The 22,313-nt window shown below is 62.6% G+C and overlaps 2 protein-coding genes across 3 annotated transcripts; one reads left to right on the forward strand and one right to left on the reverse strand.

Moving 5' to 3' along the window:
• Nucleotides 1-3,277: 3,277 nt before the first annotated feature.
• On the reverse strand, nt 3,278-5,219 carry B3GALT6 (beta-1,3-galactosyltransferase 6). Its single transcript, XM_034951738.4, has one exon. The coding sequence runs from the start codon at nt 5,177-5,179 to the stop codon at nt 4,190-4,192; it is 990 nt and encodes a 329-aa protein (XP_034807629.1). The 5' UTR covers nt 5,180-5,219; the 3' UTR covers nt 3,278-4,189.
• A 182-nt stretch (nt 5,220-5,401) lies between these two features.
• Nucleotides 5,402-21,081, forward strand: SDF4 (stromal cell derived factor 4). Of its 2 annotated transcripts, XM_034951728.3 has the most exons (7): nt 5,402-5,566; nt 8,499-8,971; nt 13,626-13,762; nt 14,237-14,350; nt 18,984-19,142; nt 19,278-19,453; nt 20,275-21,081. In XM_034951728.3, the coding sequence occupies exons 2-7, from the start codon at nt 8,646-8,648 to the stop codon at nt 20,449-20,451; spliced, it is 1,089 nt and encodes a 362-aa protein (XP_034807619.1). In that variant the 5' UTR covers nt 5,402-5,566; nt 8,499-8,645; the 3' UTR covers nt 20,452-21,081. The 2 variants fall into 2 exon arrangements, with proteins under 2 accessions (XP_034807619.1, XP_063451267.1); XM_063595197.1 differs by having other exon boundaries at nt 5,405-5,566; nt 18,984-19,453.
• The last annotated feature ends 1,232 nt before the right edge of the window (nt 21,082-22,313 follow it).

Below are 22,313 nucleotides of genomic sequence, written 5' to 3' on the forward strand. Positions count from 1 at the left end.
CTCCCAGTTCAGGCCACTCTGAGCTATGGTGACCTCAGGGCCTGTCCCCCAGGGGTCTCCCTCAGCCTGACCCCGACCCAGGAATGGCAGCGTGTCTGGGTGCGGGAACACGCCCTGGCCCTGCCTGTGCCTGCCGAGCCACCGGTGTGTCTGTCCGCCTGCGCATCTGACTGCTGTACAGGTGGGCCTGCCACCAGAGGCCTGGGGACAAAGGGTCTTTGTTTGGGAGGCTGGGGGCAGCCCCTGCTCTGGGGCAGTGACTCACGGGTGCCCGGGTGTGATGATATCTGTGTTGCGACAGCCAGGTGTCATGCGTGTGACCCAGCCCAGCAGGGCCTCCTGCCCACCCCGCCCGCGCCCACGGCCCTCACGTGGGGGTGACGAGAAGCGTGACAGGTGGGGGCTGGGCAAACCCCGTCTCCACAGGGAAGCGTCTCCAGACCCCTTGGGCCCCCAGCCCGCACGCCCGGGCCTCTCCCTGCCACACAGGGGTGTGCAAAACACATCTCTGCAGCAGGAGGCATCACGGCCGGACTCAGGCCCTCGGGACGGGTGCTTTTTAGGCTGAGTTCAGCTGTTCCTGGGTCAGAAGGTCTGGGTGGGGCGGTTGAGGGTTAGGCACCGTGACCATCGCCCCGGTGGGGACTTGGGCCTGGCTCTGCCCATCCCTCACTTTCTCTCCGGTCTGAGGTGGGCGGCGGCGGGTGCGGGGCCCCTGGGGGAGGCTGGGGCCGCTGAGACCTTCAGACGCCACCGGAGGGAGGGGCTGGGGCTTGGGTTTCCTTCTGCTCTGGTCACCAGGCTGGGTCCGGCCCTGGGTCAGCGGGGAGGGGAGCTGGACTGCGGCCCTCCTGGGCTCCTGTGCTGCCTGCCCAGCCGGCCCTGGAAGATCTGCGGCCACCTGTGTTTACTCTGGAGGATGCAGCTAAGGAGGTCCTGGCAGGGCCACACTCGTAACCCCTGGCTTCTCAGCCGTGGGCGCGGTCTTGCACCCTGGCTAGCTGAGTTGAGGGGGCTTTGCGGCATCTGTGGCCCCGACCAGGGCAGAGTACCCGAGCCCCAGTCCAAGGAAAGGCCTCACTGGGCAACGCGACCAGGACAGAGGCCGAGGCTGGATGGGTGGGGAGCGCCTGGGGCCTTCCAGATCCTCCTTCCTGCCCCTCCCGCCTCCACCTCCCTTCAGCCCCTCGGCTGCAGCCGCCTCTCCTCGGATCACTCATCCACTGTCTACCTCCGCTGGAAACCTCGGTGAGGGAGGCTCAGTTCCTTGGGGAGGGAGTGGGTCCCAGAGAGACCTTCCGAGGAGGACGGGGTGGGGCCAAATCTTGGTTCTTCCCCTCCGGTGGTTCTGACCTGGCCAGCGTGGTGCAGTGTGGCCATCGGGGCAGGGCTAGCGGCACCAGCATCTGGCAGGGAGGGTGCGGAGGGCAGGGAGGCCAGAGAAGGAGGGGCTGTGAGTGCTGGGGGTGGGGACCCACCCTGGACCTGAGGGAAAGGAGTGTGGACACCCACAGAAGACAACTTGATGGGGTGGCCTGGGTTTCAGCTCCCAAGGTCAGTTTGTAGCTGCTGGGTTAGGGCTTGGAATATCTTTTAGGGGGCACAGTTCAGTCCCATAACAGGAGCCTTGACAGCCAGGATCCCAGCCAGACACAGGTGGGCAGGTGGGAACCTGGAGGCCTCAGGGGCGGGGGTGCCTCCGGACGCAGGTAGCACTTTGCATCTTGGGGGCGACCACCCAGGCCACAGGCCCGGCGGGTACCCAGGGCTGGCCCAGAGAGCTGGAGCCAACGTCAGGTGCCTGCATGCCAGCCTCGGGGGGCAGAGAGGCAGGACGATAGTCCCCAGGAAGAGGGCAGAAGGGGGTGCTCTCCTCCTGGGGGATCCTGAAGGGACCAGAGCCCATCCTCTTGGCTTGACCTGCATTCCCTCCTGGCCCTGCGCCTCCTGGGGGCTGTGTGCGTGTGGCTGCGCCGTGCCCGTCCAGCCCTGACACCGTCCCCTCCATGGTAGGCTCTCGGGGCTACTAGAGGAGAAACATCCGTGTGGCCGAGGAAGAGTCGGCTGTTTTGTATCCCAAGTTCCCACATGGAAATGAATTCGGTGACTCCCCATCTCCCGAGGGTCTCCTGGTTTGGCCCTGGTCTCCGGGAACTGAGTAGCTGGGTGGGTGGGGAGCTGTACAAGCTAAGACCAGGGAAGGACGCCTGGGGGACGGATGCCACGGCCCGTGCACGGTCGATTGGAGCCGCAAGGCAGGGAGGATCTACAGGGCAAGTTCCAGGTGAGACCAGAGAGAGCTGCAGCTGCCCCGGCTCTGGAAGCCCCCAGCCCTCCCGAGGCCCAGCCTTCAGCCCACGTATCCTCTGAACCCGTTCACCACGGTACGGCTGGGGAGGGTCAGCCTGAGGCAGGCTTTGTTCTGATATGAAATTTAACGTCTTAGGCTGAAAAACACTAAATTTCCATTTTTTTGTAGGTCAGAAGTGGTTGCAAACTGGATCTTTAGACGCTTCCTGTTGGGGGTCTCGGACATTTGCTCTTTTCCACAGCGGCCAATTCTTCAGAGCCACAAAGAACTGGGCGACGCAGGCCAGAGGTGTGGGAGTCCAGCCCTTGGTTCGAATCCCGCTCTCCACTGTCCATGGGGTTCTCAGCAAGCCCTCTGGCCTCTCCAAGCACACGCAGGGTTCCTCAAGCAATTCCAAACTCCAGAGAAGACATCCCAGGTAAAATCGGATGGCAGGGACCTGGGACACCGCTGTGACGGGCAGCCCCTGGGCTCGAGTCCACAACTCCCACGGGAGGGCAGGGCCCCATCCTGCTCACACCGGGGTCCCCAGCCCTGGATCCTCACGAGTCCTTGTCCAAGAACAAACTGTGCACACACGGGCGGTCAGTCCTGGATTCAAGGTGGCCCATCGGAGCTCGAACTCATCGGCCTGACCTAGGGACGCCTCCAGTCCCACCCCTACCTTTTGGAGGTGGGAGAATCACCGTGCAGGTCACTGACCCACTGACCACAGATCACCACTCTCTCCCGCCCCCGTTTCTTCCTCCTGAGACCACTGCTGCCTTCAAACGCAAGTAACCCAAACCTGCTCCCAAACCCATGGCGAGACTGACTTGGAGCCTAACCCAGCCCTGCCCCGAGCCTGACCCTGATGCTCGAGACTAGACCCCAGACTGGACCCGGCCCCAAAGTGGGACAACAAAGACCACAGAGGGGACCACCCAGGTCCCCCAGACAGAAAACCCGCGTCGGACTCCAGGGAGCTCATGGTCACCCCTTGTCCTGGGGCAGCTTCATTTTACTTTGGCAAGGACCGCAGTGTTCACTTTTCTCATTAAATGAGGGGCTTCCAAGGATGTGTTAAAGTACGTGAGAGACGGGCCTGGTGCCGGCAGGTCCTGTTTTCTTAAGGCGTAAGTTGGGGAACCGCATCAGCACTCCGGGGTTCGGATTCCTGGAACCTGGGGCGGAGTCTGAAATAAAGCAGCACCGGCCCTGTGTGGCGCGGACCCATGGGAAGCCTTGAAAGGAAAGTCTCTTCAGAAAGAAACAATGGGTTCAGTGACTTGTACACTGAAAAGATAGATGGCCAGTTTTAAAGTTCTCCTGCGTTTAAACACGGGCAGCAGAGGGGTTGACGGTACAGGCACCAAATTCTGACATAAAAGTCTTTCCTTAAATCATGTAAAAAAACCGAGACGTGCGCATTGCCAACTTACACTCATCGACACAAACTTACAATATTTATAAATAAGTCGCAAGCAAACACTGAGTTACATTTACCACGAAGTCACTGGACAGAGACCAAAATCCCATGAAAGCGGATTGATGTGAAACCACGTTAGATCTGAGACGCAGACGTGAGAAACGCCACTGATAAGAGACACGGAAGATCGGAGCCCAGCCCCGTGAGCCGGTCGGGGACAGCACGGGGGTCAGCGTGCGGCCGGGCCCGGCTCAGGCTCGCTGAGGTCCAGGAACGGGCACCTCCACCTGGACACGGCGCGCTGCCCGGGCAACCCCCAGGGGTCTCCCAAACGCAGGCCGGGACGCAGCGACCACGAGCGTGGCTGCGGGACGGGGGCCTTGGGGCCCGGGCGTAGTGCGCCCGCTCGGCACCTGCCCCAAGGCGCCGCCGGGTGAAGCAGGTGTCCCGGAGGGCCGGGCCGCGGCGGCTCAGGGGATGCCCTCCCTTCTCTGGCAGCACTGCGAGGGCGGCGCGGACCAGTCGTACACGTAGGACAGGCGCAGCTGCACCTCGCGCTTGCACAGGCGGCCCTCGCGCGCCAGCGTCGCGTGCTTCTCCAGCATGTCCTCCAGGCTCTGCTTGTGCGTCACCAGGTACTGGTTGCTGCAGCCGCGGGACCGGTATTCGGTGTCGAAGCGCGGGTCGTGCTCCCGCTGGACGTCCACCGGCGCCAGCCAGGCGCCCAGAGACACGTCCTCGCTGTGCCAGGCGCGCAGGTAGTCGCGGCTGAGGCGCAGGTAGTGCACCAGGTCGGCCGAGAGCACGTAGCCGCCGCCCAGCGCGTAGGGCAGGTAGTAGTCGCAGAGTTGCCAGGCGGCCTCGCGCCAGCGCCCCCCCGGCTTGACGCGGCCGCGGCCCGAGAAGAAGCCCCAGTAGAGGCGGCGGCGGCGCGCGGGGTCGCGGGCGCGCAGCTCGGCCAGCAGCGCGTCCAGCCGCGCGAAGGAGTCGTCGTCCGCCTTGAGCACGAACTCGAAGGCCACGTGCTCGTCCAGCCAGGCCAGCATGGCCAGCACCTTGGCCGTGAGGTTTTCGTAGGCGTCGCGCAGCGCGGGCAGCAGTAGCAGGTCCCCGTGCCGCGCCTGCTCCCGCTCCAGGGCGCGCCGCTCCTCGGCGCCCAGGCCGGCCGTGCCCACGGCAAAGCGCGCCCACACGTCGCCCGGGGCCCCGCGCCGCGCAAGCCACGTGCTGCGGATCACGCTGCGGCGCTCGGCGGCGCTGGGCGCGCTGGCCACCAGCACTGCCAGGAAGGCGGGGGCGCGCGCGGGCGCGGGGGTAGGCGGGCTGCGGCCCGACATCGCCCTGGGGTCCCCGGGCTCGGCCGCGCAGCGCGCCAGGTAGAGCAGCGCCGCCCCGCACAGCGCCAGCGCGCCCAGGCCTAGCGCCGCCCGCCGCCGCCACGCCCGCCGCAGCAGCTTCATGGCGCCCGCGCCGGGCCGGCGGCCCAGGCCGGACTCGCGACTGCGCAGGCGCCGCCGGCTCGGGGCGGTGCGCGTGCGCACGGCGCTCCTGGGAGCGCGCCGGGGCCTTCCGCAGACGCCGAGCCCCGGGGCGCTCGGAGGCCGGCGGCCAATCGGCGGCCGTCACGTGGCCTCGGGCAACCTTGTCATTGGTCAACCTCGGAGCGGCCCCGCGACCGCTTCCGCCCGGAGGAGAGATGGTGGCGCCGGCGTCCCCTCCATGAGGTCGCGCCCGTTCGCACCGCCCCCGCCCGCAAGAAAGATGGCAGTGGCCTGATCCGGGCCCGTTGGCGGCGTCACTGACGCTTCGCTCCGGTCCTCGGATCCCGAGCGCGGGGAGGCAGACCGGTGAGTGAGGGGCCCGGGACGGCCGCTGCAGGCCGCGGGGCCAAGTGTACGCCGGCCGGACGGCGAGGGCGGGTCTGGAGGCCGCCGCCGCCTCCCGCCTTGGGCTGGGGCATCGTCCGTCCGCTCGGCCTTGAGCCCTGGCGAGACTCCGCCGCCACCGGGGCTCCCGGGGGCAGGGACGGGCCGACGACGCTGGCCTCCCCGGCCGCCGGCACGTCTGGTCTCCTACTGGCCAAAACCTACGAATGCCACCGCGAAACGGAGGCCCAAGGGGTCTGGTTGGACTCGCGTTTATCGGCGAGGCGACCTTGGACAAGCTGCCCCGCTTCCCTGCGCCTGCGCTTCCGCTTCTGAACCGCGTGGACCCTCATCCCCAGTTAGTAGGATTTGGAGATGTGAAGTCGGCTGTGTGGAGCCCTTGATGTCTGGCTCGGAGGCGGTGTTATGAACCCTGTTGAGCTTTTAGAATCTAACCGTGTGTGTTGTTAACTGCCAGAAATAGCCTCGTTCCACCAGAGCTGAAGCCCAGGGATGGCAAAGAAATAGCGTCTCTGCCTAAGCTGTTTCCCACGTCCGTTTTGCAAGGGTGTGTTGATTCCTTGCTGGGAACTGAGCTTCTAGGGATGGCGAAGTCGAAACCCCATTCCGGTGGGACCGGCCCGCTCCGCTGTGCTGCGAACCTCGCACACCGTGATGAATAGATACTCCGAAGCCAGGAGAGGAAGCGCCACTTGATGGACTCCTGATATTTATAGTTACTTTTGGGTTACTTTCTATTCCCCCTTTTTCGAGACAGGGTCTTATCTTTTTGTTTTTGTTTTTTAAAGAGACGCAGTCTCACTGTGTTGCCTAGGCTGGTCTCACGATCCTCCTGCCTCAAGTAAACCGTGTAACTCATCAAGATATGTAGAATCAAGAACTAGCTTTGTTTTCTCTAGGAACAAAGTACAGTCTCTTTGCACACAGCGTGTGTTTTACGACTGTAGTTAGTGGAGTCAGCACCAGGAGGAGGTGTCTTGGTTCTTATCCAGGACTCTCCCCTGGTCAGGCGATCTGGGACGACAGGAATAGAATTATGCCACCACTAGGGAAGGGAAAAGCCCTCAGCCATGTTCAGAAAATCAGGCCGGGTGCATGGCTCACGCCTATAGTCCCAGCACTTTGGGAGGCCGAGGCAGGAGGATCACTTCAGGTCAGGAGTTAGAGACCAGCCTGGCCAACATGGCAAAACCCCATCTCTACTAAAAATACAGATTAGTGGAGAGTGGAGGTGGGTGCCTGTAATCCGAGCTAACTGGGAGGCCGAGGCAGGAGAATCACTTGAACCTGGGAGGTGGAGGTTGCAGTGAGCCGAGACTGCACCACTGCACTCCAGCCTGGGCGACAGAGTGAGACTCTGTCTCGGAAAAAAAAAAAAAATCAGACATGAGCCCCTCACCCGGGGTTTCCTTCCTTGGGGGAACTCAGGCTTGTACCCCTCTTGGTTTGTGGCAGACTGCACTGACTTCAGGACCACTTTCATGGCGGCCCCACTGGCGTTTCTCGATACCTGGAGGCAGCATTTTTTCGTTTAATATTACCCAGGGTAGCATTCGTTGAGCGCCTACTGTGTGCAGGCAGAGTGGTGGGTGCCAGAACAGTGAAGCTGAATAAGACGGCCACAGAACAGGAGTCTCAGTCCATGTGTGTTCAGGGAACAGCTGTGACATGGCGGGGCCTCCGCGGCACCCGAAAGGACCCGCAGGTGTTTGCCGGAGGGGCAGACTGTGAAAGGAGTAGGCTCGTGGGTGGGAAGGACCCCGAGTTCCCTTTGGGATACATGAGGCATGAGGCCCTGTGAGCCCCTGCTTCCCACCAGGACTGGCCACGCCTCGGACGGCAGGACAGACTTCTGGGCTCCCCGGCCTTGGCGTTCGCTCGCGAGTGTAGGCAAGAGCACATGTATGTAATATGTGCATGCGTGAGTGTGGATGTGTGTGTGCACATCTGTGTGTGGGGGTTGTGTGTTTGCTGGGACCAGGCCCTGACGCCCTCTGCACTTAGGGTTGGCTGTCTTCGCAAAACCTGGTCAGTCGGGGGGAGAAGGGGAGCCTCCTGTTTCTTAGTGAGAAGCTGAGGCCGGGGAGGCCACATGACTTAGCTAAGGTCATAGATCTCAAGAATGTTCAAGTCAGGGTCTGGAGAGTGACCCTAACCCCATGGGTCAGTGGCATGATGCCAGGAGGGACAGAGCCGGGCCCCACAGGAAAGCTGTGCTGCAGGTGTTGGGCGACGGGGACAGGTTAGCCCCTGGAGGTGCTGACAGCTCGAGAGAGAGATGGAAAGACGGAGAGACAGGGCTGAAAACTCAGTGTCTGTAAAAAAAAGACCGGGCACAGTGGCTCACGCCTGTAATCCCAGCACATTGGGAGACTGAGGCAAGAGGATCGCTTGAAGCCAGGAGTTTGAGACCAGCTTGAGCAATACAGCGAGACCCGTCTCTACAAAGAGTAAAATAAAAGTAAATTAGCTGGGCGTGGGGGTGCACGCCTGGTGTCGCAGCTGCTCCGGTGGCTGAGGCGAGAGCATCACCTGAGCCCAGAGCATCACCTGAGCCCAGGAGTTCATGGTCACGGTGAGCTGTGGTCACCGCTGCACTCCAGCCTGGGTGACAGAGCAAGACCCTGTTTCTAAAAATAAAGAAAAAAACGCCACATGTGGTCCGGAGAAAACAAATGCCACGTGTGGTCCAGAGAAAACAAATGCCACGTGTGGCCCGGAGAAAATAATGCCACGTGTGGTCTGGAGAAGGCAGTGCCACGTGTGGTCTGGAGAAGGCGATGCCACATGTCTGGATCCTGTGAATCGAGGATATGTTTCATGTTGCAGGATAGACGTGCTTGGGGAAGTCTTTGCTGAGTCTTGCTAATGATGTGTCTGTGTCTCTCTGCAGACTGTGAGCTGCTTGTCCCCATCCTGTGGCCATCCTGGGGACACAGAGCCCTCCGTGGTGCCCGGGGATTGGATTGGAGCCAGGACCTCACTTCCTCCTCTGCCCCTGCCCCTCCCAGCACCTGGCCCACACCCTGCAGCCCGCCCCATGGTCTGGCCCTGGGTGGCGATGGCGTCCAGGTGGGGTCCCCTCATTGGCCTGGCTCCGTGCTGCCTCTGGCTCCTGGGGGCGGTCCTTCTGATGGACGCGTCTGCACGGCCTGCCAACCACTCGTCCACTCGAGAGAGAGCAGCCAATAGGGAGGAGAATGAGATCCTGCCCCCAGACCACCTGAACGGGGTGAAGCTGGAGATGGACGGGCACCTCAATCGGGGCTTCCACCAGGAGGTCTTCCTAGGCAAGGACCTGGGTGGCTTTGATGAGGACGCGGAGCCGCGGCGGAGCCGGAGGAAGCTGATGGTCATCTTTTCCAAGTAGGTGCCGCCGTGTGCCCAGACTGGGGGGCTGTCCGCGTGCGCTCGCCTGTGTGTTCCTATCCTGGCTTTGCGCGGTGGGGGGCGCCGGGCCCTGTGTCGGGACCTGCCGGGCTGGGAAGACGTGCCGGTGATGAGCGCCACTTCCAGCCTGCTGTGTTTGCGCGGAGGCCTGCGCTGGCAGCCCAGAGCCGCTCCTTGAATGCCCTGGGTCCGCCGGGGGCTCAGAGGGCCAGAGTGGGCCTGTGTGGCCGTCCCTAGGACAGCCTGGAGGAGCCCACGCGGCACTGCAGTGGTCAGCGTTCTCCAGGCTGAGGGGCAGACGCCGGCCACGGGCAGCCTCCACAGGCTGCAGCCCCAGTTGGACGAGGCCTGGCTGAGGAGTGAGGGGCTGCCACGGGTGGCTGGAGAGCTGGTACAGGGTGCTCTGGGCTCCTCCTGACATGCTCTCTACCCTGTGTGTTTGGGGTCCCTGTCACACACAGGCAGCGTGTCATACGCGGGCTGGGGGTGTGTGGGGTTGGCTTGTTTTGCTGGCCTGGTCGGGAGCAGAGCTGTGCTGTCAGTGGCCCATCCTTGGCCGTCACTGCCCCCACCCTGCTGAGTCCCGAGACCCTCTTGCTGCCTCTGTGCCTAGTGCCGAGCTTTCTCCCCCAACCCCATCCCTGAGTCTCGGGAGCCTGGTGTTGAGGGGTCCAAGATGGGTCAACCTGACCACTCACCCACAAGGAGCCAGGTCCTGCACGGGCGCCTTACTCCTTACGGCACGGCCGGGGTGCCCTGCGGTGTGGCCCTGGAACCTACTTGCACTCAGCACTGGCCTCACCCCTGGAGGCAGAGCAGGGTCAGGGCGTGCCCGTGAGTCCCCCAGGCCAGCCAGGGTGCCGGGCAGAGAGCCGAGGTGCAGGTGAGAGAACACCCTGGGCCTCCTGGGACCTGCGAGACCTGGGCACAAGGAGGCAGCTCCCGCCGCAGGGCCTGGCCACGAGCTCACCTTCCTGCAGGGCCTGGCCACGAGCTTGCCTTCCCGCAGGGCCTGGTGCTCCAGGGCCAGTGCAGAGGGGCAGGTGGCAAAGCTGGTGAGCAAGGGGATTGGGCAGGGCTGGGGTCCTGGGGTGCAGGAGCAGGTAGGAAAGGTGTGAGGACTGGTCTGGCTGTGCCAGGGCCCTTGGGCTGAGGGCCAGGCGGGAGGGCCCTGAGGATCCAGGCTTTCGGGCGGAGCACAGGTGAGCTGGTGGGACGGAGGCACGGTGCCAGCTGGAGGACCTGGGCACCAGGTGTGGTGTCCCCTTGCACCTCTCCTCAGATGGTACGGTTCGGGGGTCCTTGCGTGGCCTGAGTTCACTTGGTGGTGAGCTGACCAACCCACGAAGAGGCCGCTGGTGCCCCTGGGGCCTGTCAGGTTCACCACCCCTGAGCTCACGAAGGCCTGGCTCGCGGCATCACGGGGGAAGGGTCCCCGTCCCTGCTCAGCCGGTGCTGGGGGTGGGCTGCACGCCTGGGCGAGGGGAGTTGAGGCTTCTGCTCGGTGCGTCTCCAGCTGGACCGGGGTTTCTTTTTGGTGCCTGTAATGAAACCCCAAGCCGTCTTGTTTGAGGAGGTGGGCATGGGGAGTGGGAAGTAACAGCAGGTCTCCGGGTCTCCCTGACTCCTGCGCCGAGCGGCGACAGCGGCCGCTGTGGGTGTTTAGACTTCCCTTCCCAGCACGCGGGTCCCTTCTCGCCCTTCTCCTGCGTAGGGCCCCGTCCCTCCAGGACCCACGTTCACTCAGCTGTCCTGTCTCCTCTGTCTCCTCTGGGCTGGAACGGTGTCTCAGACTCTCCCGTTTTTGTGAGGACGTAACAGTTCTGAGAAGGGCTGGGTAGGAGGTTTTAGGCTGTCCCTCAGTTTGGGCTTGTGGGATGTGTTTTCTCCTGACCGTACAGGGTTGAGGGTTTCTGGAAAGAGCCCCCAGAGGGGAGGTGCCCTGTCCTAGGGGCTTTTGAGCTTCACTTCCTTCCCGCTTCCCTGCACCACGAGATGCTCCAGGCTTTCCTTCCCGCTTCCTGGCACGGTGAGATGCTCTGGGCTTGCCTCCGTGCCACCTGCCCCAGTGCAATAGCTGCCGCCTTTCCAGGAAGCCCTGTCTCCTGTGGCTGGAGCTGGAAGCCAGGGTCTGGGCACTGGGCGTCTTGCCCTTGTTCTCTCAGGAGCCAGAACTTGATAACATGCGTGTGTGCACCAGCCCAGTCACATCTGTGTTCTGCCAACTCTGTTCACGTGTGTGTGCTGTGTACACGCGGGTACCGGCCTGTGCACTTGCGTGTGTGCGTGCCAGCTCCATGTACGTGCACCGCCCTGCAGCCGTGTCTTCAGGCACCTGAGTTTGGATGAGTGACTCCTTGCCGACATCTTGACTGGAATCCTGCGCCATGTGGTTTCTTTCCACCTTTTTGCTTTTTGCTCTGCCTCGTGTGTGTCTGTGTCTGTGGAGTGTGTAGAGCGTGTGGAGTGTGTGGCCCGTGTCTGTGGCGTGTGGAGCGTGTGGCCCGTGTCTGTGGAGCATGTGGAGTGTGTGGCGTGTGGAGCGTGTGGCCCGTGTCTGTGGAGTGTGTGGCGTGTGGAGCGTGTGGCCCGTGTCTGTGGCGTGTGGAGTGTGTGGCCCGTGTCTGTGGCGTGTGGAGCGTGTGGCCCGTGTCTGGAGCATGTGGAGTGTGTGGCGTGTGGAGCGTGTGGCCCATGTCTGTGGCGTGTGGAGCGTGTGGCCCGTGTCTGTGGAGCGTGTGGAGCGTGTGGCCTGTGTCTGTGGCGCGTGTGGAGCGTGTCTGTGGCGTGTGGAGTGTGTGGCCCGTGTCTGTGGCGTGTGGAGCGTGTGGCCCGTGTCTGTGGAGTGTGTGGAGCGTGTGGCCCGTGTCTGTGGAGCGTGTGGAGCGTGTGGCCTGTGTCTGTGGCGCGTGTGGAGCGTGACCGGAGCAGTCGAGGATGCAGGTGTCCACGTGAGACCCACCAGGTGCCCCACCTGCCACATGGCCACCCGGGCGGCCCCGTCCCCAGCCGGTGTGTTTTGGGGACTGTGGAGCTGAGGGTGCCTCCCAGGCCCGTCCACCTCTGGGCTGCTGCGGCTGCTGAGGGAGGGGCGCGTGTGAGCGGCAGCCTGGCCTTCTTCCGTGAGAATCTCTGCCCAGTGCTTCTGAGCCGTGCCTGCGGTGTGTGCACCCTCGAAGCTTGCCTGGCCCAGGTCCCAGAGGCCACACCTGCCTGACGAGGGCCTGCTTGCCACCTCATAACGTGGCCGCGGCTGCCCCTGAGCGGAGCGTAGAGGCAAGGGGCCAGGGCACCCTATTCTCGGGGATGCCTCTGGCAAATGCACCAGCCGGGGTCTCAAGACCTCGCACCTCTGGAAGCCCTGCCTCCCAGTGCTGTTGCCCTGGGGGTTAAGTTTCCAACAGGTGAGCTCAGGACACGGGCGGCCGCAGCAGGGGTAGGAGCCTGTGGCTTCCGCAAAGACATAATGGTGAAGCCGAGCTCTGAAGCTGGGATGGGAGTGACCTGTCCTGGGGCCTGTGGCCTCCTGACCTGGCCTGCGCTGGCCCCGTGTCCCCAATCTGTGTCCCTATCCCCCAAGTCTGTGGTCTCTTCCATCCTTGCACACAATGTTAAGTCCCCACACGGTCTTCTTCCTAAATCTCACAACTTAAATTTATATGAAGGGTTTTGTTTTGTCTTGTTTTGAGTCAGGGTCTCGCTATGCCGCCCAGGCTGGAGTGCAGTGGTGTGATCACAGTTCACTGCAACCTCCACGTTCCAGGTTCGGGAGGCCTCCCACCTCAGCCTCTTGAGTAGCTGAAACCACAGGTGCACGCCACTGCGCCTGGCGAATTTTCGTAATTGTTTTTGTAGAGGTGGGGTCTCCCTATGTTGCCCAAGCTGGTCTTGAACTTCTGGGCTTAAGTGATCCACCTGTCTTAGCCTCCCAAAGGGCTGGGATTATAGGTGTGGCCACTGCGTCCTGCCTATATGAAGGTTTTTGTGTAGCCATACCTGAAGCATCGAAAATAAAACATGGGCCGGGCCCAGTGGCCACACCTGTAATCCTAGCACGTTGGGAGGCTGAGGTGGGTGGATCATTTGAGGTCGGGAGTTTGAGACTAGCCTGCCCAACATGGTGAAACCGTATTTCTGTTAAAAATACAAAAATTAGCCAGGCGTGGTGGTGCACCCCTGTAATCCCAGCTACTCGGGAGGCTGAGGCAGGAGAATCGCTTGAACCCGGGAGGTGGAGGTTGCAGTGAGCCAAGATTGTGCCATTGCACTCCAGCCTGGGTGACAGAGCGAGACTCCATCTCAAAAAATAAAATAAAACGTGAAGAGTGTGACTTTTGGAAGCTGTGGTTGGAGAGTGGGGTCTGGTGGTGATTCTGTGTGACGGAGGGGGAGGGTCCATGTGTTTCCCCGGGGAGGGGACCGTGGCATCCACCTTCCCCAGTGTCTCTGGCGTGGCCCGGCGCCCCACAAGCCCCACGTCCCGGACGCTTTTCGCGTTGCCCGGTGGAGCCTGTCGCTGTTGGTGGCAGGTTCACGCAGCCATGGAGTCCTGGGCCGGCGGCATCCGTCTGGCTGTTCGGGGTCCTGGGGGCCCTGTCTGACGGCCACCTGCCCGTTTGCTGTCTTGCAGGGTGGATGTGAACACTGACCGGAAAATCAGTGCCAAGGAGATGCAGCGCTGGATCATGGAGAAGACGGCCGAGCACTTCCAGGAGGCCATGGAGGAGAGCAAGACACACTTCCGCGCCGTGGACCCTGACGGGGACGGTACTGTGGCTGGGCCGGGGCGGATGGGGTGGTGGGCGGGGCGGGCAGGGCCATGGGCCTTGCCTGGTGCCTGGAGGGCAGACAGGCCCTGTCTGAGGGACGGGCGGTGGGGAAGCGTCAGCCGGAGACCCCGAGGTGTGGTGGGGTGCGCGGAAGCTGGGTTCATGATGCCAGAATCCTGGTGACAAAGGCGTGTGTGCCAAGCACTGGGCGTGGCCCATGGAGGGCGCCTCTTAGGACTTTGGGGCCTTCATCTGGTGGTGCCTATGCCTCTTGGTGGCCCTGAGGCACAGACGTTGCCGGCTGGCCTCACAGGTGAGGAAACGGGTGTGGGGTGCTGGCCGGGGCCCTGGGGCTCCAGACGCTGGCATCCTGCCGCTTCCAGCCTGGGCAGCAGAGCAAGACCCCATCTCAGTTGAGAAGGAAGTTCAGCTCCGTATCAGACGCCCTGACAGGTGTGATCTGCTCTTCCAGGTCACGTGTCTTGGGACGAGTATAAGGTGAAGTTTTTGGCGAGTAAAGGCCATAGCGAGAAGGAGGTTGCCGACGCCATCAGGCTCAACGAGGAACTCAAAGTGGACGAGGAAAGTGAGTGCTCAGCCAGGCTCCCGCCACTGGTCTCAGGCATCCTGTGTGTGCGTGCGTGTGTTGTGCGTACATGTGTGCCGTGTGTGTGTCGTGTATGAGTGTGCCGTGTGTGCTCGTGAGTACATGTGTGCATGTTGTGTGTACGTGTGCTGTGTGTGCTCGTGAGTACGTGTATGCGTGTCGTGTGTACGTGTGCTGTGCGTGTGCTCGTGAGTACGTGTGCGTGCCGTGTGTACGTGTGCTGTGTGTGTGCTCGAGTACATGTGTATGCGTGTCGTGTGTACGAGTGCACTGTGCATGTGCTCGTACGTGTATGCGTGTCGTGTGTACGAGTGCGCTGTGCACGTGCTCGTGAGTACGTGTGTGCCTGCCGTGTGTACGTGTGCTGTGTGTGCTCGAGTACATGTGTATGCGTGTCGTGTGTACGAGTGCACTGTGCATGTGCTCGTACGTGTGTGCGTGTCGTGTGTACGAGTGCGCTGTGCGTGTGCTCGTGAGTACGTGTGCGCGTGCCGTGTGTACGTGTGCTGTGTGTGTGCTCTTGAGTACGTGTATGCGTGTCGTGTGTACGAGTGCACTGTGCATGTGCTCGTACGTGTGTGCGTGTCGTGTGTACGAGTGTGCTGTGCGTGTGCTCGTGAGTATATCCAGGTAGCTGTTCATGTAGGCTCGTGAGTACATGCAGGTGAGTGCGCCCTCACACCCGCTGTGTGCACACGTGTTCGTCTTAACAGCATGGCCCAACCTGGTTGGTGGTGGCTGTCAGGAGGGAAGTGGGTGAAGCCGTTGCTGACCTAGGCGCCGCCCAGGAGTCCGGTGGGGAGCGTGTGAGCTGTGCCCGGGCAGCTTTCAGCTCTGCTGGTCACGGCACCTTCACGGCCGTTATTCAGTTAGGTCCTGCAGAGAATCTGAGGCTGTGAGTCTGGGGTGGGGCCTGCCCCGTACTCTGAAGGCCACATGAGGCAGAGTTGCCCGGGGAGAGGGCACGGCCTGTGCCTGAGGGCCTGGCCCTGAGGTCTGGGTCTGCTGGAGACATCTGTGTGGCCGTCAGGTGGTCACCAGAGAGCAGTCAGGTCCCAGGGAGAGGCTCTTCCTTGGGTCTGGGGTGTGGCCGTTGGCCAGCAGGGAAGCCTCAGCCCTGGGCGGGTCCAAGCTGGTGCCTCTGCGTGAAGAGGGTGGGGCCGGGTGGGGCCCGGCACCCGGGCTAAGGCCAGGTGAGGGGAGAGCCGGGCCACCCTGCACGGGGCCAGGTCTGGGAGAGCCGTCCAGGCAGAAGCCCCTGCTGGCCCAGTTGTGAGGCACAGCTGAGCGGGTACCGTGGCGTTGCTGCCACCCTGGGGCTCCGTGTGCCCTTCCCGGTCATGCCCGTGGTCTGGTTTGGGGCTTTGAGGAGAACGTGCGGAGTCGCCTGCTCCGTCGCTGCCCGGCATCCTGGGGTGGGTTCTCTGCTGCCCTGCAGGGCGCCCGTGTCACCCACGGGACTGGTCACGTGATACGGGGCTGCTCCTGGCAGGCTGGGTGTATCTTACACCTTTATTTTTTGTGTTTGCTCAACTTATCAGTAACACACATTTCCTCACCAGAGTCTCAAGGCAAACCACCTCTTCTTTCTTTTTTCATGAGACGGTCTCACTCTGCTACCCAGCCTGCAGTGCAGTGGTGCAGTCTCGGCTCCCTGCAGCTGTACCTTCCAGGGCTCAGGCGATCCTCCTACCTCAGCCTCCCAGGTAGCTGGGACCACAGGCACCATAACCGCGCCTGGCTAATTTTTGTATTTTTTGTACGGATAGATTCTGCTGTGTTGGCCGGGTTGGTCTCAAACTCTTGGACTTAAGTCATCCGCCTACTGCAGCTTCCCAAAGTGCTGGGATTATAGGCGTGAGCCACTGCGCCTAGTCTTAGCCTCTTTCTTTTTTTAATTTTTAATTTTTAATTGTTTAAGAGTGAGGGCCTCACTGTTGCCCAGGCTGGAGTGCAGTGGTGCGATCTCAGCTCACCTGTAGCCTCCACATCCTGGGCTCAATCTATCCTCCTTGGAGGACAGAAAAATAAAGGTGTAAGATACGTTCCTGCCAGGAACGGCCCATATCATGTGACCAGCCCCCATGGGGGCGGCCTCCTGAGTGACTGGGACCACCAGTGTGTGCCACCATGCCCAGCTGATTCAAAAACATATATTTTGTAGACACAAGGTCTCCCCATGTTGCCTAGGTAGGTCTCAAACTCTTGGGATTTCAGAGGGTTCAAGTGACCCCCCGTCCTGGGGTTGCAGGCGCGAGTGACCCGCCTGCCTTGGCCTCTCCCCATCCTGGGGTTGCAGGCATGAGCCCCTGTGCCTGGCCTTGACCTTCTAGAATGACGCGGAGACTTTTGAGCCTGTTGGCTCTGCCTGCTCTTTTTCCAGTTCACGTACTCTTATCTGGAGTTTGGTCCTGTTCGTTCTAAATCCTGCAAATTGGACATTAAAAAAACTAAAAGTAAGACGATCTCCCTGTGTTGCCCAGGCTGGTCTCAAACTCCTGGGCTAAAGGGATCTGCCTGCCGCAGCCTCCCAGCGTGCCGGGATTACAGGTACAAGCCCCAGTGCCCGGCCAAATTGGACGTTATTACTTCCTTTCCAAAAGAGTGGTTTACATTTTCCTCACCACACACGGTTTGTGCCTCCACCCCGGGTCCCGCGTTCCCTGCTGTCCTGACTGCGTCTTTAACCTTCGTCCTGTTGGTCCGGCCTGTTGGCGATGTGCTGGGGCAGGAGGCCTTGCCCGTGCCCCCCAACTCTGATTGTGTCTGTCTTTCCTTGGTGCCACTTTATTTGGGTCTTTTCTGCCCAGGACATGGCCCACCTGGACCTAGAGCTCTGTGACATTTCTGTGAAGCCTCCGTCTACCTTTGGGACTCAGCAGAGGTGTGTTTAGAATTCACTCTGCGTTTTGGGGGTCCCCATGCATGCTGAGGTGCCGTTCCCTGCCCACCCGTGTCCGATCCGTCTTGGCCTCCCCGACCTCAGGGTGCCTAGGACCCCCCCGACCTCTTCGGGTATTTGGTTTCTGGCTCAGGAAGAGCAGCTGCCGGGTCCTGGAGGAGGGGGCCTGGGAAGCGCTGGCAGGCGTCACTCCTGCGACCTCCGACCCCTCCCCGCATGGCTCCTGCGAGGGCCACCGCGTGAGTCCTGGGGCTGCTGTCCTCACGCCTCAGACCTGATTCTGGGGACCGCGGTGAAGGCGTGGCAGGCGGGCATCACTCCCTTCCCCCACCTCCATCGCTGCCTCTCTCTGGGTCTGCGTCCTCTTCTCACAGGGACAGCAGTCGTTGACTCTCCCTGATCCAGGAGGGTCTCTCCAGATCCTTCCCTAACAGCAGAGACCCGGCTCGTGGGGAGGGACTGGGACTCAAGGCTTCTTCACCAGCCTGAGGTTGGTGCTGGGGCTCGGCGGCGGCTGTGAGAATCCTGTGCTGGAGAAAGCTTCTCTCGGCCGGCCTGTCTGGGGCGTCTGTGCCTCTCCTGGATGGGTCTCAGTTTGGCCCCGTCCATCCATCCCAGGAGCTGCGGTGGAGCAGACAGGGAGGGGTGCCCCAGGACCCACAGCCCCGCCACTCCTGTCTTCCTTTAAGTGAACCGGTCGTGTAGATGGAGGTTGTTCAGAAAGGGATGAGATGGGACGGCCGCTGGGCCTCATCCTCCCGCAATGACCGCGAAGCAGAGGCCGCTGCGCTTGTGGCAGGGGCTTAGGCCAGGGCAGAGTCGGGCCTCACGTGCAGGGGGCTGAGTGTGGGCCTCAACACTGGACTTGGCCACTGACTGCAGTGAGCCCCAAGATGGGGCAGGCGGTGGTGTTTCTGTCCTGGAGACCCAGGGTGGCTTGGGTCCTTGGGATGTGTGGGGACCTCGGGGTGAGGGCCCGTTGGGGCCGGGTGGGCACGGCGGGAGAGCGGGGGCCACACACCCAGAGGCAGTGCCGTGTCCCGGCCGGGAGGGTTCCTGGGAAGCTCTGCTCAGCCCCAGTCTCAGTCATTTCTAGAAACTGTGTTTTCCTCCCTGTGACGTCACACGTGAAGGAAACGGAAAAGGGCAGTGAGTCCTTCGCCCCGCGGCGCCGTGCGCACGTCAGCCTTCAGGGTGATTCCGCTCCTCCAGAGGGGCAGGCGCGGGTGTGGGGGGTGGGGCCCGGGCCCATCCTGAGGGGTCCTAGGCATGAGGGGCTCTGAGCTGTGTCCTGGGGGGGTCTGGGCCGTGGGGAGGTTCTGGATCATGTCTTGAGGGGTCTGGGCTGTGGGGGGTCCAGGCCATGTCCTGGGGGTCTGGGCTGTGTCTGTGGGGAGTCAGGGCCATCCATGTATTGGGGGTCTGGGGCGGGGGGGGTCCAGGCTGTCTTGGGGAGTCCGGGCTGTGTGGAGGGGTCCAAGCTATTTTGGGGATCAGGCCTGTGGGAGGCTCTGGGTTATGTCTTGGCGGGGGTCCAGGCCGTGTCTTGGGGGCTGGGCCACGTTCTGGGGACGTGTGAATCCTGGAGGGTGGGGCCCCGGTCTCGCGGGAGGCTGTGTCCCTCGAGTTCAGGCAGCACCTCTCGGAACTTTCTGGATCTGCGTGCTGGCGTCTGTCGGCCTCGATACCCACAGGCTGCGCCCCTCTCAGCACAGGAAGTCCTGGAGAACCTGAAGGACCGCTGGTACCAGGCGGACAGCCCCCCTGCGGACCTGCTGCTGACGGAGGAGGAGTTCCTGTCATTCCTCCACCCCGAGCACAGCCGGGGAATGCTCAGGTTCATGGTGAAGGAGATCGTCCGGGACCTGGGTGAGGCTGGGTCCAGCCTGGCCGGCACGCCAGGGCCCGGGACCGACTGGCAGGGGCCGGGCATCGTCGGGAGGTCGGGGCAGGTCCTGCGGGAGCCCCAGCCTGGGTGTGGGCTGACCCATTCCCGTCTCGCAGACCAGGACGGTGACAAGCAGCTCTCTCTGCCCGAGTTCATCTCCCTGCCCGTGGGCACCGTGGAGAACCAGCAGGGCCAGGACATTGACGACAACTGGGTGAAAGACAGAAAAAAGGAGTTTGAGGAGCTCATTGACTCCAACCACGACGGCATTGTGACCGCCGAGGAGCTGGAGGTGAGCCCTGGCGTGGCCGCGTCCCGGAGCCGGCCCTGCGAGGGGCTGTGGCGGGAGGGGCTGGTGGATCTGGGCCTGAGGCAGGAAGCTGTGCTGGTGTCCGGCCTGCGGCTCCGTCTGGGCTGGTCACCGGGGCGTTTGCTCAGCGGCGTCCACCAGGCTGCATGGCTGTTGTTGGCGTTTAGGTTCAGACGGATCAGAGACAGGCGAGCCTGGCCGGGCTCCATCCTTAGCCCCTTGCGGAGGCGTCAGGGTTCTCACAGCCCCTTTTTAACGGGACTGCAAGGGGAAGCTCATGCTGGGCCCAGCATGGAGGCAGGTCCAAGGCGCAGCAGGTGCAGGTGGGCGGGGCGGCCTGTGCCACATGGCTGGAATTTACCACCTTCCTCTGAAGCGTTTTCACTGGTATCATGTGTAGGCTTGTTTTTCTCCCACTGCTGAGTGAGTCATCTTGTTTTTATGTAGAATCCTGTGATTCCTGGCGACAGCCAGTGGGCCCGGCCCAGGTTAGGGATCCTTCAGAACTGGGGTCCAGGCCTGTGTAGCCCCTGTGCCCCGTTACCCCTGCCGGCCCCGGGCAGGCCTTCTGGGGCCCCCGGCTTCTCCCTGCTCTGTGTTTTCATTTGTGCCGCCTCCCTTCGGGAACCTTCCAGAACGTGCCCACACTCCCGCTGCAGCCAATAGGCACCTTAAATAGCCACTTCGTGCGGCTGGCCGCGGAGCTCGGGCCGGGCTCCTCCTCCCCTGAGCGGAGCCTGGAGGGCCTCCCGGGCGGGCCGGCGCTGGGAGGGGGAAAGGCGACGCTGACCTGTGCCCCGCAGAGCTACATGGACCCCATGAACGAGTACAACGCGCTGAACGAGGCCAAGCAGATGATCGCCGTCGCCGACGAGAACCAGAACCACCACCTGGAGCCCGAGGAGGTGCTCAAGTACAGCGAGTTCTTCACGGGCAGCAAGCTGGTGGACTACGCGCGCAGCGTGCACGAGGAGTTCTGAGCGCCCGGCCGCGCCCCGCGCCGCCCCCCACGCACCACCGGCGCGGCCCCGCGGGTGACTCCGGGCTCCGTGGCTGTCCCTCCGTGGCTGTCCCGGGCCCCACCTCCTCCCTGCCGCCCGCCACCGGCCGACCGCCCGCGGCTGCCCCGGCTGATGAGCGGCGCGTCCCCTCTGCAGCGCGCACCCCGGCGGGGCTTCGGCTGTGACGCGGCCGGGGCGCGGGGCGGGGCGCGGGGCTGGGCTGTGGCCCCGCGGCGCCGCCTCCTCCCTGGTCCCTCGAAATCGTTGCATCTCACTTCTGAGAACGAAATCTCGCTTCAGTCACTCTGCCGAAGGCGCTGACGGCATCGCGGCCCGAACCTCTGGGCCCGGCCCCTCCCAGGGCCGCCGCTCCGTGGGAAATAACAGCTCCTCCATTTCCTTGAAAACTGAACGATTATTAAAAATAGATTAAACTTCGCTGGAAATGAGTAGCCAGGAAGTTCAGGGGAGGGTGCCGGGTCCTTCCCGGGCCTGGCGTGTCGGAGCCACCCAGGTCCCGCAGCTGCCGCTGAGAAAATGCAAATATTTGTTGTGACAAGAATCACATTAATTTACTTTAAATATAGTTGCCTTTTTTGGTCAGCTTCATTCTTTGGGTGTGAAACAAAACACAACAGCAGCGTGCTAGGTTTGTGGTTACAGTTTCCACTGGAGCGCTGGAGGCTGGTGCTGGGTCACGTGGAGGGTTGGAGGTCATGGCTGGTTCGAGGTGATTCTCCTGGCAGGTGGCAATGGGCAGGGGCTCTGGGAGGACGGAGGGCAGCGCTGCGTTTGTGAGTAGGGGTCAGGGGGCAGCAGACGTGCCCACTGAGTTTGGGGTTTGGACATTTAAGGCAGGAGACAGAGCCGCCTGGGGGTTTTGGGTGGAGGATGGCAAGGTCTTTGGGTGCAGTGGGGCAGGCCTAGCCCCAGACGGGGCAGAGAATGGGGTGTGTTAGGACGGCTGGTGGGGGTCCTGCTCTGTGGCGTGTGGGGGCCCAGGCTGTGTCCTGGCTCTCCCAGTGGGAGCTCAGGGGAGCCGGGAGTGTGTCCTCTTCAGTCTGCCCTGCGGTGCCCATGTGACCGGCCTCTGCCCTGAGCCCACCTGCCCAGGGGCCCCTGTGGGGCCGAGTGGGCGGGTTGGCACCTGGGCTGGTTCCCAGGCAAACGAGATTCACAGAGCCACGGCCAGCGCAAGTGGTGGGAGGATGGTCCCACGCCCTGCTCTAAGGGGCTGTAATTCCCTGGAGCCAACCTTCGGTGGCCTGGACTCTGTCTTTCCCCATCCGTGGCCCCAGGCCACAGCCAGGGACCATCACAGCTGCAGCAGCATTCGACGCCCTGTGCTGAGGGCCGTGCACCCAGAGGTGGGAGGTGTGAGCTGAGGCCATGCTGTGCTGGACATGAAGGCGGGGGGACAGCTGGGTATGTGGTGGCACCTAGCCCTTCAGAGGCCCCGGCCAGCTCCAGTCTGGTACTGGAGGAGCAGTGGCCACTCATGGGCTGCCCTGTGCCGCCCGCGACACCACTGTGTGGAGCGGGGAGCCCAGCTCCTGGGGATGTGGTTCGAGCTGCAGGCTGCCTTACAGACCTTGGGGGTCCTGAGCTCTGGGTCAGTGTCCAGCCTCCTGTGGCCACGCCACACCCGGTTCCACGGACACAGCGGGGCTTTCTTGGACCTGTGACCTTAAGCCCAGGACAAGGAGACCTGAGCTTCCTGGGCAGCTTCAAGCAGGAGGGGCCGTGCCCCATCCTGGGGCCATTGCAGTTGCCAGCAATGTGCTGGGGGTGCCCTCTCCATGGTGCACGGGCCCCACTCACTGCACCTGTGGGCAGATGTG

This window comes from Pan paniscus, chromosome 1 (genome assembly GCF_029289425.2).
Source record: "Pan paniscus chromosome 1, NHGRI_mPanPan1-v2.0_pri, whole genome shotgun sequence".
Taxonomy (NCBI): domain Eukaryota; kingdom Metazoa; phylum Chordata; class Mammalia; order Primates; family Hominidae; genus Pan; species Pan paniscus.

Coding starts and splice junctions, on each gene's coding strand:
- B3GALT6 (XM_034951738.4), bottom strand. CDS start 5,179: ATGAAGCTGCTGCGGCGGGCGTGGCGGCGGCGGGCGGCGCTAGGCCTG.
- SDF4 (XM_063595197.1), top strand. CDS start 8,646: ATGGTCTGGCCCTGGGTGGCGATGGCGTCCAGGTGGGGTCCCCTCATT. Junction 8,972..13,625: donor CTGATGGTCATCTTTTCCAA/GTAGGTGCCGCC, acceptor GCTGTCTTGCAG/GGTGGATGTGAACACTGACC. Junction 19,454..20,274: donor TGACCGCCGAGGAGCTGGAG/GTGAGCCCTGGC, acceptor TGTGCCCCGCAG/AGCTACATGGACCCCATGAA.